At 31.8% G+C, this 17234-nt stretch overlaps 1 protein-coding gene across 1 annotated transcript in view; it reads right to left on the bottom strand.

The window, feature by feature from the left end:
* Positions 1-9424: 9424 nt before the first annotated feature.
* The window catches only part of LOC111704933 (cryptochrome DASH), an 18194-nt gene continuing 10384 nt past the window's right edge, over positions 9425-17234 (bottom strand). The window contains exons 13-18 of the mRNA XM_023477330.1: positions 15607-15678; positions 13317-13387; positions 11749-11818; positions 11071-11133; positions 10304-10385; positions 9425-9860 (exon numbers count right to left, since the gene is read on the bottom strand). Coding sequence (XP_023333098.1) covers positions 9674-9860; positions 10304-10385; positions 11071-11133; positions 11749-11818; positions 13317-13387; positions 15607-15678 — 545 coding nt within the window. The 3' untranslated portion in view covers positions 9425-9673. The remainder of the gene's footprint in view (positions 9861-10303; positions 10386-11070; positions 11134-11748; positions 11819-13316; positions 13388-15606; positions 15679-17234) is intronic.

Below are 17234 nucleotides of genomic sequence, written 5' to 3'. Positions count from 1 at the left end.
TTTAGATTTTGTATTTTAAACAGAGGAATGTAGAGATGGGCGTAGAGAACATTTTGATTTTGTATTTTAAACAGAGGAATGTAGTGATGGGCGCAGAGAACATTTAGATTTTGTATTTTAAACAGAGGAATAGAGAACATTTTGATTTTGTATTTTAAACAGAGGAATGTAGTGATGGGCGCAGAGAACATTTAGATTTTGTATTTTAAACAGAGGAATGTAGAGATGGGCGTAGAGAACATTTTGATTTTGTATTTTAAACAGAGGAATGTAGAGATGGGCGCAGAGAACATTTAGATTTTGTATTTTAAACAGGGGAATGTAGAGATGGGCGTAGAGAACATTTTGATTTTGTATTTTAAACAGAGGAATGTAGAGATGGGCGCAGAGAACATTTTGATTTTGTATTTTAAACAGAGGTATGTAGAGATGGGCGTAGAGAACATTTTTATTTTGTATTTCAAAAAGAGGAATGTAGTGATGAGCGCAGAGAACATTTTGATTTTTTATTTTAAACAGAGGAATGTAGAGATGGGCGTAGAGAACATTTTGATTTTGTATTGTAAACAGAGGAATGTAGAGATGGGCGCAGAGAACATCTTGATTTTGTATTTTAAACAGAGGAATGTAGTGATGGGCGCAGAGAACATTTTGATTTTGTATTTTAAACAGAGGAATGTAGTGATGGGCGCAGAGAACATTTTGATTTTGTATTTTAAACAGAGGAATGTAGAGATGGGCGTAGAGAACATTTTGATTTTGTATTTTAAGCAGAGAAATGTAGAGATGGGCGCAGAGAGCATTTTGATTTTGTATTTTAAACAGAGGAATGTAGCAATGGGTGCGTTCGGCTTTTTTCATTTCGTACGTTCATCATTCATGAATGACCCATTTTGTTCTTATTTTTTAATCATTAAAATTTGCTTCGTTTGTTCTCAAAGTTATCGTTCATTTTCCTTCATATTTTATTCTATTTCTCACTGAATTATCGTTTAGTAAAATTGCTTATATGTTCGTTTTTATAAAATATCTCGTTGTTCGTCCATCGTTATTTTTTCTCTAAAGGACATCATCATTGACGAAAAGTTTAGTTCTTTCTAAAAAATAATGTTTGCCCCAAAAACAACGTAAATTTCTACAGGAATGTCAACATTCATATATATGTTCCCACTAGCCGACCCAACGGCTGGACCGAATGGGCTGAAATTGTTTGCGGACATTTTGGGTAGTCTGGGGTTGACATAGGCTAAAAAATAGATTTTTATTTATCAAACTTTTTTCGACTGGCAACGCCTGGTCTTTAGCTATTTGTATGTAAGAAAAGAATTATTCAACACATGATTTAAATTTATACATATATATGTATATATATATATGTATAAATATATATATATATATTTTTATTTTTGTGGTATAAAAAATCAAACCCTTGGAGGCAAATTAAACTGTTTATAAGAGAAATCTTAAAATTGAATTTTTTTGTTAAAAACCATTTTCGATATGTTTTTGTCCAATAATTTTTCTTTTTTTAAGTTCTACCGCTATTTCTGTTTTAAAAAATTGAAATATATGTTTTATTCGTATTTGGTGATGAACTTAAGATTAGAATATGAATAAGATTCAAATATCTTTGTAAAAATAAAACTGAGTTTTGAGAAAATTAAAGATTTTATTTTTGCAGTTTGTCCCTCTAAACATGACGTTTAAAGACAATATATAAAATAAAAAATAACTTTCTTAGTTTAAAAAAGTATGTTTTAGGCCCGAGATGTACAACTGAAGCGCTTTATTCAAGATCCATATTAAATATATAGTGAGAACCAGAAAACAAGGGAATAGGAAGACGACATTGTAACAATAATTAAGTGTATTTTATGTTGTTACAAAGATAAAGGTCTCAGTAGTAACTTATTAAGTGAATTATGAAGTGAAATGTTTCTGTTTTAAACTGTACCATGTTATTTATACTATTTAAAGACATAAATAACCATAAGTCTTAAAAAAAGTCCTCTTTTATGGTTCTCACTGTATATGTACTCTATTTGTTATGATATTTGGGACACCCAGTATAAAACTGTACCTGAGGAAACATGAAGAAAAGTATAATGAAGGCTGCAAGGAAGGTTTTCATGGTTATTAGTTCTGATCTAAACATACAGGGTGGACTGGTTACTATTATATAAGTAAATATATAAATATATGTACAATGTGGTTAAATACATATACACATACTAGGCTTATAAGGCGCTTCGCCACCATTAATTGTGGCTTTATCTGTGAGCATCTTCTCTTTGTACAGTATAAAACTACTGTTACTGTTACTGTTACTGTTTGTTCACAGTTTTTATTTCTGTTTGGTAAAAGTTACTGTTTCTGCTTTGAAAGAGTTCCTGTTTCTGATTGACAAAAGTTAATGTTTCTAATTGTTAGGAGCTTTTGTTTCTGATCGGTAAAAGTTACTGTTTTTGTTTTGTAAGACTTCCTGTTTCTGTTTCGATCCCCTATTTACTGGTTAAATATCAAGATTTTTCGTAACTTATACTTTTTTATATTTACGTATAAAAAGCGTCTTACGCTATTTTTGACGGATTTTAGTGAGAGATCAAAATATGACTGATATTTTTATACAGTAATGACCAGAAAACTGTCGAAAAGGAAGACGACATTAATGCGATTGATGTTTTTACAAACCAAGTAACTTACTAGTAAGTTATTAAATCAATTATTAAGTGAAATTAGTCTGTTTAAACTGCACAGTTACTGTGCCTCATGTACATTGGACTATTTAAAGTCATAACTTGAGTCTAAAAGTCGTCTTCCTATTCCAAAGTTTTGCGGTCAGCATTGTATACAAATTTAAAGACAGAGACTATTTTTATACAGTTTTATATTTCTCACCATTAATGTTAAAAAAATATTTATTTAAGAATTACATTCTACAGTCTATAGTCTATGTTTTATGTAGTAATTAATTATCATTAATAAAGAATGATCTGTTCTAAGATAATTAATACTGTCTGGATTAGGCAAGGTATAATAATTTGGAGAAGAAAGACGACAGTTATATATAAATAAATATATTTATATATTAAAATCGTATATATATATAAGATTATGCATGCTGACTGCATGATGTACATTGTACAGATATCTAATTCTTACTTGATCAGACAAAACTTTTAAGTGTTTCTGTGAAAACTTCCATTTTTTCATGGCTCTCAAATTGTTAATTTTTGACATTCCATAAATCTTCCTTGGGGTCATGTCAGTTGTCCCAAAAATCGTGCCCGAATAGGTTAGACGTTTTTGTTACAAACAAACAGACAGACAAGTCATACATACAGTCATAACCAGAAAACAATGGAATAGGAAGACGACATTATAGCAATTTGATGTTGTTACAAAGTAAGTAGTTTTACTAGACACTTTTTCCCACTATTTTGGCGAATCGGGTATGTTTACGCTGCACAATTGCTGTGTCTTCAATGCTCATTGGACTTTTTAAGTTATAACTTGATTCTAAAAGTCGTCTTCATACTTCAGAGTTGTCTAGTTATCACTATAAAGTAAATCTGAATATATGCATGGATAAAATATTGTTAGGTTTGACCTGAAATAGATAGATAGATAGATAGATAGATACATTTGACCTGCAAATACCTTAATTTGAGAAATATGGAATCTAACCTTTGGGCTAAATGTCTGAATCCAAAACTGGAGTTTATTTAGATTCTACAAAAACGCGATTCTTTTTCCAAGTAAATACTTATACTCTACGATTGTGCAGGGTGAGTAAAAAACAGGATTAGTTCTGAACTATTTTCTTAGTTCAAAACGCGATTTTTTCCCAAGTTAACATTTATACTCTACGATTGTACAGGGTGAGTTAAAAAACAGGATTAGTTCTAAACTATTTTCTTAGTTCAAAACGCGATTTTTTTCCCAAGCAAACCTTTATGCAGTACGATTGTACAGGGTGAGTAAAAATAACAGGATTAGTTTAAAAATATTTTGTCAGGGTTCAAGTTTCATGTGAAAAATATATTTAAATGTTTGAATAAAATACAAAATATTATTTAAGAAGAAAAACATAAACTTTTATTTGAATTGGATGGTTTAAGTAATAATTAGGTACCAGTACAAACGTCGGACCCTCAAACATCGTACGTTACAAAGGTCGGACAGTACAAAGGTCGGATTGGTACAAACGTCGGACAGTACAAATGACGGACTGGTAGAAACGTCGGACCAGTAAAAAAGTCAGACAGGTACATTTATAAGGAAAACGTCGGACTTTGGTTGAGTTTGAAAAAAAGACCATTGCCATAAGAAATAAATTGAAAATCACTCACTTATTGTGATAAAAATCAAAGACAACTAAATAAAGTCTCATCCTTAGAAGCTAACACTGTATAGGGTATAAAGCAACAGACCAAAAAGGACTTGAGCTCAATTGTCATAAACTCTAATGTTTCAATATGCCTTTATCTTTGCAAACCGATGTCATATAACCTTTAATAGTTCAAACTATGAAATCTATAAGATCACACAGTTTAAGTTTGAAAGTATTAAAAGTTAATACCGTTACCAGGTTGCAAAGGTATAGGGATGAGAATATTTGAGTCAGTGACAAGAACTCAGTAACTCAGTAGATTTTTATTATCAAGTGGATAAAAGGAAATATCCTTTAAAAAAAATCTTAAAATTCAAATAATTTTTTCCCATAGTCCGACGATTGAACGGGTCTGATGTTTGTACTGATCCGTCATTTGTACTGTCCTACGTTTGTGCCAGTCCGACGTTTGTCCTGGTCCGACGTTTGTGGATCCCACGAATTTGTACTGGTATCGTAATTGAGTCTTTGCCACAAACTCTACTATTCTAATCCCTATATCTTTACAAGACCATGTTGTAGATATTAAATATTTCAAACTCTACTATTCTAATACATGTATCTTTACAAGACCATGTCGTAGACATTAAATATTTTAAACTCTACTATTCTAATCCCTATATCTTTACAAGACCATGTCGTAGATATTAAATATTTTAAACTGTGAATTCTTTTAGACCAAATAATATAAGTTTAAATATCAAAGGTTTACACCATCAGGTTGCAAATATATAAAAAATGAAAGAAATTGAGTTTGTGACAAAGACTTCTTTTTTCTATCCCCATGTCTCGTTAAATAATGATATAAAAGAGATATAACAAAACTTGGCGAAAAGAATCAGTGCAAATATTTCTTAACTTTCTTCACCAAATTTCTATTTGGGGGTAAGGGGTTATATTCTTATATCCATAGACTGTCGGTGTTTCAAACAAATTTTAAAAAAGGCCATAATTTTTTTTCATCACAGGGTAAGGGAGTTTTTGAAAATAAATGAAATTCGGATTTGATCGCTACTAATTTCATTTCTATATCTGAACTGCGTATATAAGGAGAAAATGGGTTAACACGCTTAAAAAACAAGAAAAGAACTTTGCAGAAATGGTAACTTGACATTACGCTTTCAGTCCTTTTCACGAAAAACATTTATTTTTGTGTTTTGTGGAGAACAAACCAAATCCGTTTGTTTAATACATATGCAGATGAAAAAGAAAAAAATAGGTGGGAAACCTTAAAGCGGGAAGAATTAAAAGATAAAATTAATTTTAGGAAGAATATCTTTTTATATCAACGCTCTAAAGTTCATCCCTTATTATATATTAAACACACTAAAATTTCAAAATTCAGGATATTATATATGTATTACTAGCTGGAGTGCCCAGGATTTAAATGTGGGGTTTCCAACGAAAATCTGGGGGTCTTTATTGAAAATATGGGGTCTCTAATGATAATCTGGGGGTCTCTCAACGAAAATCTGGGGGTCTCCAACGATAATCTGGGGGTCTCCAACGAAAATATGGGTTCTCCAATGAAAATATGGAGATCTCCAACCAGAATCTGGGGGTTTCCAACGAGATGTCCATGAGGGTCTCCAATAGCACTTAAATGATGATGATTTCTTCCCGGATTCAAAAATTGTCTTTTTTATCTCGAATTTTTCGATCTCTATTTTAGAGTGACAAATTTTTAGATCAATAAATGCAAAAATAAGAAAACCAAAATGAAATGAAATTAAATAAATCATTTAAAATCCCCCCCCTTAAAAAATTCTGAAAATTATTTTAAATTGCNATATTTTGATTCAACCCATCTTTGCCAGTTTCAGGGGTAGATATTCTTATATCCTTGTAGTTTCAGGGGGTAGATATTCTTATATCTTTGCCAGTTTCAGGGGTAGATATTCTTATATTCTTGTAGTTTCAGGGGTAGATATTCTTATATCTTTGCCAGTTTCAGGGGTAGATATTCTTATATCCTTGTAGTTTTAGGGGTAGATATTCTTATATCCTTGTAGTTTCAGGGGTAGATATGCTTCAATCCTTGTAGTTTCAGGGTTATATATTCTCTCATCCTTGTAGTTTCAGGGGTAGATATTCTTCCATCCTTGTAGTTTCCTTGTAGATATTCTTCCGGAAGCAATTTAAGGTTTAAGGGTTTGTAGACATAATTTCAAATGACCCTTCATTTAAAGAGTTGCTTTTCCAATTCACATATGTACCCGTTTCTCTGATCCAGAATATCTTAATTTTGATATTCTGGCATGCACTACCCCGGTTTAGCTTGAGACGGGGTGCATCCTGGTTTTCATAATCCTGGAAACCATGCAATCATAGATTAACTAGTTCACAGATCAAAGAAGATTGGAATTTTATAAATATTTCAAACATACCTCCTTTGGTCATTGAGAACATTAATGAAACCGCTAGGTATAGCAACAAGGCGTATTTTGCGGGAGAATAATTTTAATATTTTAGAGAAATTAAACATTTTTGTACATTGCAGCTTATTATTATCAATATCATTATTTTTATACCCTTGACTATACAGCTAATTAGATTAATATGTACATTTGTACTGCTCTGTTTAGTGTTTAAGGTTCCCCCAGATTTTATTATGTACTGACATCATAAATGAATGATTACATGATTACTTACAATTGCGTGTTACTATTTAAAAAAATTTTTCTTAGAAAATGATAACTACAGTTTATTTTTACCAAAAAATAATTTAGCAAAAAATATAAAAAAGTCCTCCGGTAACGCTCCTATGATTTCATAAAATTCCGTGTTACCATTTAAATAAAAGGATTTTATGAAAATCATATCTACTTTACATTAATTATTTAATTTCTCGAAAATATTAAAAATATTCTCCCGCAAAAACGCCTCGTTGCTATACCTAGCGGTTTCTATAATGTTGGACTCCAAAAGTTAAAACCTCAGCTAAAAGATTTTCAGTTAAAATCTGTATATTTATTTCTCTATATATGAACCATCTTGGCTAACGAATTCGTGTATAGATCTGAATATTCTATATAAATTGCAAGATGATTGATAGTTTAATGTACATGCTCTGCAATTGGTATAAAGAATTATATTCAAATTTCAAGAATATTCAACTCATTTATTCAGAAAAATGTAATCCTGGAAATAAAAGAAGGGGTTGTAAAATAAGGAGTTTTTGAACAAAACTTTTTTAATATCCTGGCTGGTTGAATTAAGGGCCATAGGACGAATTAGGTTTCTGCGCAACTATAATAAAAAAATGCAGGTTTAGGATAATTCCTCATATATACGTTATTAAAGGGACTGTAAGCGTAATTTCAAGTTACCCTCATGCCAAGAATGGCAATGTAGGATTGGTATCATTAAAACCTTTGTCTAATCAAGTAATAAATAGATATCAATGTTTATAACTTTGAAAACATAATATTTTTAGTTGTGGTTTCAAGTGACTGCATACAGAGCTTATCAGAATTTAAACAATACCTGAAATTAAGCTTACATACCACTTAAAGGGAGTGACCGGCTATGTAAGGTAGTTGAACTGAGTATGCAGTGTTGTGGAAAACTTGTTTCGGATTAATAAGAGACATATAAAACTTTTTAAAGATCTGTAAGTCCTGAGTTTGAGCGCAAATTCGACGTTCATAACTTCTACTTTGGGAATGGATACGATTTCAGAATTAGTTTTTTTTAAAATTTTTAAATAACGACGACAACAAATGTAAACAGAACTCTACAGTAAACTAATTAGTTGTTTCGGAACCGGTTGAGAAAATAAAAGTTTATCTTATCATTGAAAATAAGTAATCTTGATCAATTATTAGTTTCTATTTTCTCATTATTCAAAAACATTTTCTGCAGGTTTCTTGATTTATTATTGAAAAGACGACATTTGAAGAATTTTAAGAAATCTGCGAATAAATTCAAAGAGAATAAAAAATTCAAATAAATGTTGAAAACGAAATAATTGATTTTAGCATTGATTTATTGACAAATTTCTTTTGAGAAATATGTTCCCAACCATCTCCATAGATTACTGTATGATTTTTACTTTACTTTTCGTCGTCGTTTTTAGTAATTAAAAAAAAACGATTCTGAAAACGTATCCACCCCCAAAGTAGGAGTTTTGAACGTCGAATTTGCGCTTAAACTCAGGATTTAAAGATCTTTAAAAAGTGTTATATGTCTCAAATGAATCCGAAAGAAGTTTTCCACAACACTGCATTCTCAGTTCAACTACCTTACATAGCCGGTCACTCCCTTTAATAATAATTTGTGCAATTTATTAATGTTGCGAAATTTGTTGAAAATTTCAGGGTTAAATATATCCTCGTTAATATACTTAATTCCCGCTTTACCAGTTTATCAGTGTGTTACATATTTTCCACAGAGTTGAGTTCAAATAACCGGTTTAATATTCTATTTGGCGGATTTTTATGTCTGATACATATATATATATATATATATATAAGAACCAAACCTGCAATGCGAAATGGACTGATTCTCTATCCCATGGTTTTAAAGTAACAAATAGAGTAAGACAGGGTCAGGGAGCGGTTAGTTCTCCGATATTATTCTGCATCTATATAAATGATTTGATAAAACAGTTGAGATTATCTACGATTGGTTGTCAAATACAAGGAAATGGGTTTAAGCTGATGACATCGTTAGGCTGTCATCAAGTAGAAATGGTGTATAGGAAATATATGTGAGAAATTTGCACTAAATTGTAAACTAAAGTTTAGTACAAACGCGAACATAAACAAATCCAAGACCTAATGTGTTATTTTACATAAAATTTAACATTGATAGTATTGATGTATGTCCGATTATTCTAAATGGTGTCCCATTACAATATGTAGATGAATTTTAACATCTTGGAAGTCTATTTCAATCCGATAACAAAACCCATTAATAAGAAATCTGAAAACACTTATACTTCTGATTAGTGATTAATGTACCTGACAATAATGTATTATCGAATTTGAAAAAAACCCGACTAATTTAGTGCTTGAACAATGAACATAGTAATTTCTAATTAAAGTTTTATTTAAAAAATCCAAACACAATAAAAAAATGAAAAACAACATAAAGTAACAGAAAACTGAGAAATGGGAAGACGACGACTAGTTACTTAAAACATCCCTTGATGATGTTAAATGGGTGTGTTTATACGGCACAATTGCTATTTCTTATGTTCAGAAGACTATTCAAAGTCATAAAAAGTCATCTTCCATTTCCATAGAATTTTGGTTCTCACTGTGCTTGAGCAAAAAATCAGAACTGTACTCTTCCGCCTCTAGGGGCTTTTCCACGTCCTGGTCCCCATTTTCCTCCGCCCCCTCCACGTCCTCCTGAACCCTGTACTCCGCCCCCTTCACGTCCTCCTGAACCCTGTACTCCGCCTCCGCCATACTCTGGTTTGAAAAAGGCATTGATGGGTCTCTGTCCTTTTGGCGGATCTCTGAAAATCAAAATAATAATACAATTTTGTTTTGTAAACTAAATTTTTTTATATAATATCAGAATCTTAAGTAAAGTTTGCTGTACTTCCTTTAACCCCGATAAAGGGGATATTAAGAGAAAAAATGAAATTTTGTGAAAAAAGTATCAAAAAAGAGGAAACACTTTATTATTAAACAAATTATTAAATCTAATGATATTAAAACAAACCATATTTAAAAATTCCACCCAAATTATAATTTTTTATCCATATTTCTTTGAAACAGGATAGTGTAACACTTTGATATACTAGAACATTTGATCTTGCAGAATGAATTTGATTTATAAAACGCGTACATCAGGTTTCAAAAATATAGGGATAAGAAGATTATAATTTTGGGGTTATTTTTGGGTTCCTCAAATTTGATATGAAACTATTTAAGAAAAAAATCAAGTTAGGTTAACCTATAGGAGGGAGGTTTGTTTGTTTTCTGCGAGTGTCTTCCCCACTCCGGAGCTAGGACCAGAGGTTTAGGATAATTCACACCTAGGGATATATTTATATATTCAATATTTCATTCATTCATTCATTTAGGACTAAAAAATTGTCCCCTAAGACTAAACTTGAGTCCCCACAGGCGTGTGGGACACCTATATCATGTAGACCATGGGACTTGTTTGTTAAGTCGCAAATTTGCTTCGGTGAGCTGTCCCTTCAGCCGCTTTTATACATGCAGGAGCTTGGACAAGGGGTTTAGGGAAATTCAAGCCCAGGGATATCATTCATTTTCTTCCATTAAAGGGACTGTAAGCGTAATTTCAAGTGACCCTCTGTACAAAAATAGCAATGCTCGATTTACAACGGTACCCTTAAAAGCTTTGTCTAATCAAGTATAAATAAGATATCCATGTTTTTGTCAGTTTAAACGGTTTACTTTTATTTGTGGTTTCTCTGCAAAAGTGACTTGCGCATTTCTTCGCTTTCAAGAAGCAGTGGTGAAATTCACAGATATAAACCGTCTGATCGAGGACATTTTTGCATATTATAATAAAAGCAAAACTATTGAGCATACAAAAGTGAAATAGAAAAACTCTCAGATTATAGTGGAGTCAAAAACCTTGAACGGTTCAAAATAAAGTGCAAATAACCCCTGTGCAAATACCACAGTTGATACAAGCATTAAACATTAATTAATTAATTTATTTATAGACGGGGGGGGGGGGGTTCTTACCTAGATCGACACCAGCGGAAGTCAGTTCTTTATCATTCAGGGTCCAGGGAACATGGATCTTTCCTAAGGAAAAAATAAAAAAATATGTTATAACAATCCACATTTTATATTTAACGATAAATAGATTAACATGAAGAAAAACAATGATTTGAGAAGTTTGAATTTAAAAAGGACGTTTTTCGAAAAATTGACAAGGCTAAAATTTTGAAAATTGTTAAAATAGTTTTTTCTTTCTTCTAAATATGTCACCATTGGTAATAGATACTATATTTCAAATTTTTTAGGGTGTATACTGTATACATACATGTACATATTTTGTCAAAAAGATTTTAATTTTTTTCCCTATTATCCTTAAAAGTTTCAGTGTTTTAAACATAAATAGTCTTTTATAATTGCTAACAAAAAACTTAATAAAAACGTGCCCTGAGGCCGAATTTAAAGAATTTGCGCCGAGGCTTAAATTAAGGCCGCGGCTAAAATATATTGGTTTCACTTAAAATCGTATTCATTGCTTCAAGATTTAAGTCGGCGCTTAATTGAAAACGGTTTTTGGCGGATTAAAGACGCGGCTCAAATTCGTTAAATTCGGACACTGAAGTTCTTGACATCTAGAAATATTTATCTGCAGTTTAAAGTCTTACGACTCAAAAAATATTTTTACGCATAAATTGGAACTACCTCCTGGTATTTTACGTAACTCTGGAACCCAGGTGCGTACAAACTCCCCATCAGCGTCATAATCCATACCCTACAGTGTGCGTAAACTCTGTCATTAATAGTAAAAAAAGCGTGCAATTACAGTGATAATCAGAATGACAATTGTCTTCACTCAATTTTTAAATTAGAAACATATCAGTCAACATTTTAAAATTTGTAACTGTTGTGAGTAATATACACTATACCAAGGTTGTAATGCAAGGAAAGTAAATTGCTGTCGCATATACTCTGCGTAGTGCGTACATATTGAAACCTGTTCTCTCTGGGAGGAATTTGTAAACAAGAATAGATGCATCAGTGTTCGTTTATTATTCGAGGGGAGGTTAAACGCATTAAATTTCGATAATTTTGATAATTCACATAATAGTTTCCTATGACCAGAATATTTCATTGATTTTTTTATGTGAAAGATGGATCTCATGTCAGGCAGAGGCTTCGACATCCGTCTTGTGTTACATTACCGCCCAGAGGTAGCACACTGAAGTACAAAAGATGCATATACTTCTGAAATAACTTTCCTTACATTACATCCTTGCACTATACAGGGTTACCCACAAAAGGATGAAACTGTAAAGACGACTTGAAACTGAGTCTAAAAGGTTAATTCTTTGTGGTGAACTCTGTAAAACTGCTGTAAAACTGTAAAACTCTGCACAGATCTGCTCCAAATCTGACCAAATCTTACAAAGATGCAAAATGGAATTTTTAGAAAGGAAAAATTTGTAAACATTAAATGCATTTTAAAATTTTATTTCTTGTAACTTTGAGCGGATGTTTTAGATATTGTAACATTGTTACAAAGCAAATATCTTTATTAGCAAGTTATTAAATCAATTGTTAAGTATTTCAGAGTTTTCTGTAGTTTTTAACCTAAAACATGAACCCTACAAAAACAATTTATTGTTAAAAAACACGCTAATCCCTTTTTTTGACTCACATGTAAAACAGTTTCAAGTACTGCAATTTTTATCAATTGATTTATTTTTAAAAATATTAATTTATTCTGGGTTCCCTTTATGCATTACTGGCAAATAATAAAAGAAGATTTAAGGTGCTAAAAATAAGGCATAAAGAAGAAACAATCTCAAGGAATAATAATTGTCTTAAAACATTTTTTTAAAGTGAATTTTTGCAAATTATCTTTTTTTCATCTCATAATCTGAGTTCGTTTCCCTTATGTCCATTTGACATCCCAAATTTTTATTTTGAATAATCTTTTTGTTTGTTTATCTTCTTGTGATTTTTTACATTTTTTAATTTTTTTGTCGATTTTGATGGTTATTATATCGATAGAACTAACGAGGGTCAACCCAGACCGAAATATATTTTCAATAAATGTGGAACTAACTTCTACTTTTTTACTCTACAGAGGTTTGGTCCATCACTATCACCGAATTTTATAAGGCATAAAGAAATAAACGATAATCAATCAATCAATAATAAATGCTACTTCCCAATTTACTGAAATTCAAGAGTCGAGTTTCAAGAAGAAAAATCTTTCACTAAAAAAATGACACGTGGTTTAGTTCCTGTTTGATCATATTGAACTTCCGGTTCTCTCGCGGATCATTTCCTATTCCGGCAGCATAGTTCCAATTCCCTAAACACACAGTGAATGATCGGCGTTTATATCAATACAAAGAACACGACTTTTCTATTGAAGTTTTGATTTACCAGAAACCGCGATTTAAAACTTCGACTCGAGCCGTAACTACTGAAACCCGACTTTCAGAACCAATCTTCGACCCAACACTGACGACAGGTTGTGTTACGTCATTGACTGCTGCAAGATCTTCGGTTCAAAAATCGTTCTCTAGGAAATTACCCCTATTCCTACCATGAAAATCCTCCAAATACAATATTAAACCCAATCCGCCAAAAAATACAATATTAACCCCGTTTTTGAACTCAACTCTGTAGAAAATAAGATGCAGCTTGAATCCAAAAGCTCAACGACAGCTTAGACCCGAGTGGTATTTTTTTTATATCGCGGGCTCAGTTATACTAAATATAATGTGAACAATAAAAATGTAACTTTCCTTTTCCTCTCCTTTCATTATCCTTACATTTTTAATTTTTTAGAATTGGGGGAAATATTCCCACAACCTTTTTTTTTGAGGTTTTCAAATATTTTCTCCTGAGACACTTGATTTTGTATGTTTTTGTTTTATTTAATAAATAAATAATTACTTACTTACTTGCTATTACAAGCTTTTTACAAATTAAAAGTGAAAATCTGTTAATTGACAGATTCTCTCTGTTTCCATGTTTGTGTGCATTCATGCTATTTAAAAGCTTAGTATAAATAAAAATCTGAAATTGCAAGTCGTCTTCATTGTATTGATATATACGAAGACATTCCCTAGACATTACAGGCTCAACCTGTCACGTACTAGTACTATAGGGTCAACCTGTCATGTACTATGGGGTCAACCTATCATGTACTATAGTATCAACCTATCATGTACTATGGGGTCAACCTATCATGTACTATAGGGTCAACCTATCATGTACTATAGGGCCAACCTATCAAGTACTATAGGGTCAACCTATCATGCACTGTAGGGTCAACCTATCATGTACTATAGGGTAAACCTATCATGTACTATAGGGTCAACATATCATGAACTATAGGGTCAACCTATCATGTACTATAGGGTCAACCTTTCATGAACTATAGGGTCAACCTATCATGTACAATAGGGTCAACCTATCGTGTGCTATAGGTTGACCCTATCATGTACTATAGGGTCAACCTATCATGAACTATAGGGTCAACCTATCATGTACTATAGGGTAAACCTATCAAGAACTGTAGGGTCAACCTTTCATGTACTATAGGGTCAACCTATCATGTACTATAGGGCCAACCTATCATGAACTATAAGGTCAACATATCATGAACTATAGGGTCAACCTATCATGTGCTATAGGGTCAACCTATCATGAACTATAGGGTCAACCTATCATGTACTATAAGGTCAACATATCATGAACTATAAGGTCAACCTATCATGAACTACAGGACATAAAACACTGACTAAAGATTGAAAGATAATTTAGTGATAAAAATAAATGAGGATGAGTATACACTGTTTTTATTATTATTTATATTATGCGTAATAGCGTTTGCCTCCTAAGAGTGGCTAAACGCTATTGAAGTTGATAACTTGATAGATTAAATTAATAATGATAATAACAATAACTAAAAACTATAACCTTTTGAAGCTTTAAGATCCAGAAACCGAATTTATTGAATTGGAGATATCGCTGAACCCGAATCATTTATTCAAATCCCCTTGAATCTTAAACTTTGAATCAGTGATTCAAGATTTTATACCGGCAGTAGTTAGTTAGCGTCATGGCTTAAATTCATTAATTTCGGTCCCAGTGAGCAAAGTTTTTCACTGATAAGATAAAAATGACAAAAATGAACCGAATGAATAAAATTTAAAGCAACAACAATTTCTCTCAAGATTCTATAAGTAAGACGCTGATAAAAAATACCACGACAAAAATGGACTATTCCAAAAAAAAACTACAGGAACAAAAAATGTTCTAAAGATTTTAAAGATTCTATGAGAAAGATTCTGATTCATGAAAGGCCTGGGTTAATAAATTTTCATACATATTAATTGCAAAATTTCCACGAGATTTAATTTTCTTTTTTTAAAGGGACCGTTCACTTATTTTGGTAATTTCAGTTGTCTTTGAAGTAAGTCTGTTACCAATCAAAAGCGAATAGGCTGTTTAGTTTATCCTGAAATTACCCAAATAAGTGAACGGTCCCTTTAAGTCCTTCTTGGTAATATTTCCTACCATAGTTAGAGCAGACATCATGATCCAGGAGCTGACTCTCAAACCATTCAGCCCCAAACCTCCAATCCAGACCTCAACAATAGTGTACAGTTTAACCCTGAACTTTGGAGACATCGAAAGAATTCATTAAATGGCGTCTTTAAAACTTTTATACTTAAATCTCAGTAATAAAAATAAAAAGATATGAAATATGCGGATTCAGCTTTACATATTCAATTAAAAAACTAAATATCTGCCGCATTCCCTTATCAGTAGGTTTAGAAGACGACATATTATAAATTCTTTCAATTTCTCCGAAGTTCTGGGTCAACTGTCATCATCGTATTTACAACCCAATCTCCCAATTAAAGAGTTACATGCCTGATTGACAACAATACGCCTTTAAAATATTTTCTGATATGAACAAATGAGAAGATTTTGACGTTTTCTTAAATTCTGATCTCCCTCCCGTTAAAATCAGAAACTCACAGAAGAACCACAGTTGAAAATTATCAATTTACAAAAAGAAAAACGGGAAAATCTTCAGAATTTTACAGAAACGAAGAATAAAAGGGAATCATTGTGAATCAGGCATATACCCTCTTTTTATAGAGGGTCACTAACATTTACATATATATATATATATAGTCCCTTTAATTAGAAAGTATATTATCATCTTAATTAGGTAATTTCGAGTAAACCTTTATTTATTTAACCGTTTCATATTTTTATATTCAGCAACAAGAGAAAATTTTTAAACGGAAGAATTTAAATATTTTAAAAAAGCACAAAAACGTCTTCTGTACACATTTCAGAAGATATAACACAGATGTTGAGGCAAATGATAAATAACAAAGTGTAAAGTCGGAACTTTTGATTTAGATACAGGGTGTCCCACTAAACTTGACAGTCGCAAGACTACTTGAAAGTCGTCTTAGAACTTTGAATTTATTTCAGACATTCAGTCATCAGCCTACATTTACATGTATGATTCTTGAATCAAAAACCACAAAGTTCTCCTTGTCCTAGCATTTCCAAAATGTGGTCTGTCCTTTCTTTGCTTTCAATGTTAACAGAGAAATCGTTAGAACTGACGAGGGTCAACCCAGACCGAAATATATTTTCATAAATGAGGAACTAACATCTACTTTTTTTACTCTACAGATGTTTAGTCCATCACCATCAGCGAATTTTAAATCTACCTGAACCCTGATGGATCCTATAAATTCCTTATAAAGTAATACTAGAGGTTTGAACAATTTCGTTTGGATATCACTTTTATAAAATAAAACCAAAATTGTCGAAATCTGAACAAAATTCCTGTATTATGGAAAGCACAACAAAGACAGTCCACATGTTCAAAATGCCAAGTACCTCAAATTATTTCAACAATCAAAGACGACCTTCATTTCGTGTCTTGCTACAGTCGTGGGACACCCTGTAGTGATAACCAGAAAACATAGGAATATGAAGAAGACATTATAGCAATACTAAAGAGAATTTGATAATGTTACAACGCAAATTGTTTACTAAACACTTCGTGATCATTTGACTTCAAAGTTATAGCTCGAGTCTAAAAGTCGTCTTTCTATTTCAGAGTTTTCTAGTTGTCAATGTATTATAATATTGAAACATAGAGGGGGGGGGGG

Source organism: Eurytemora carolleeae, unplaced genomic scaffold, assembly GCF_000591075.1.
Source record: "Eurytemora carolleeae unplaced genomic scaffold, Eaff_2.0 scaffold338, whole genome shotgun sequence".
Lineage (NCBI taxonomy): Eukaryota > Metazoa > Arthropoda > Copepoda > Calanoida > Temoridae > Eurytemora > Eurytemora carolleeae.
Note: the sequence above shows the minus strand (reverse complement) of the source record. Positions and strands in the feature narration are given on the sequence as shown.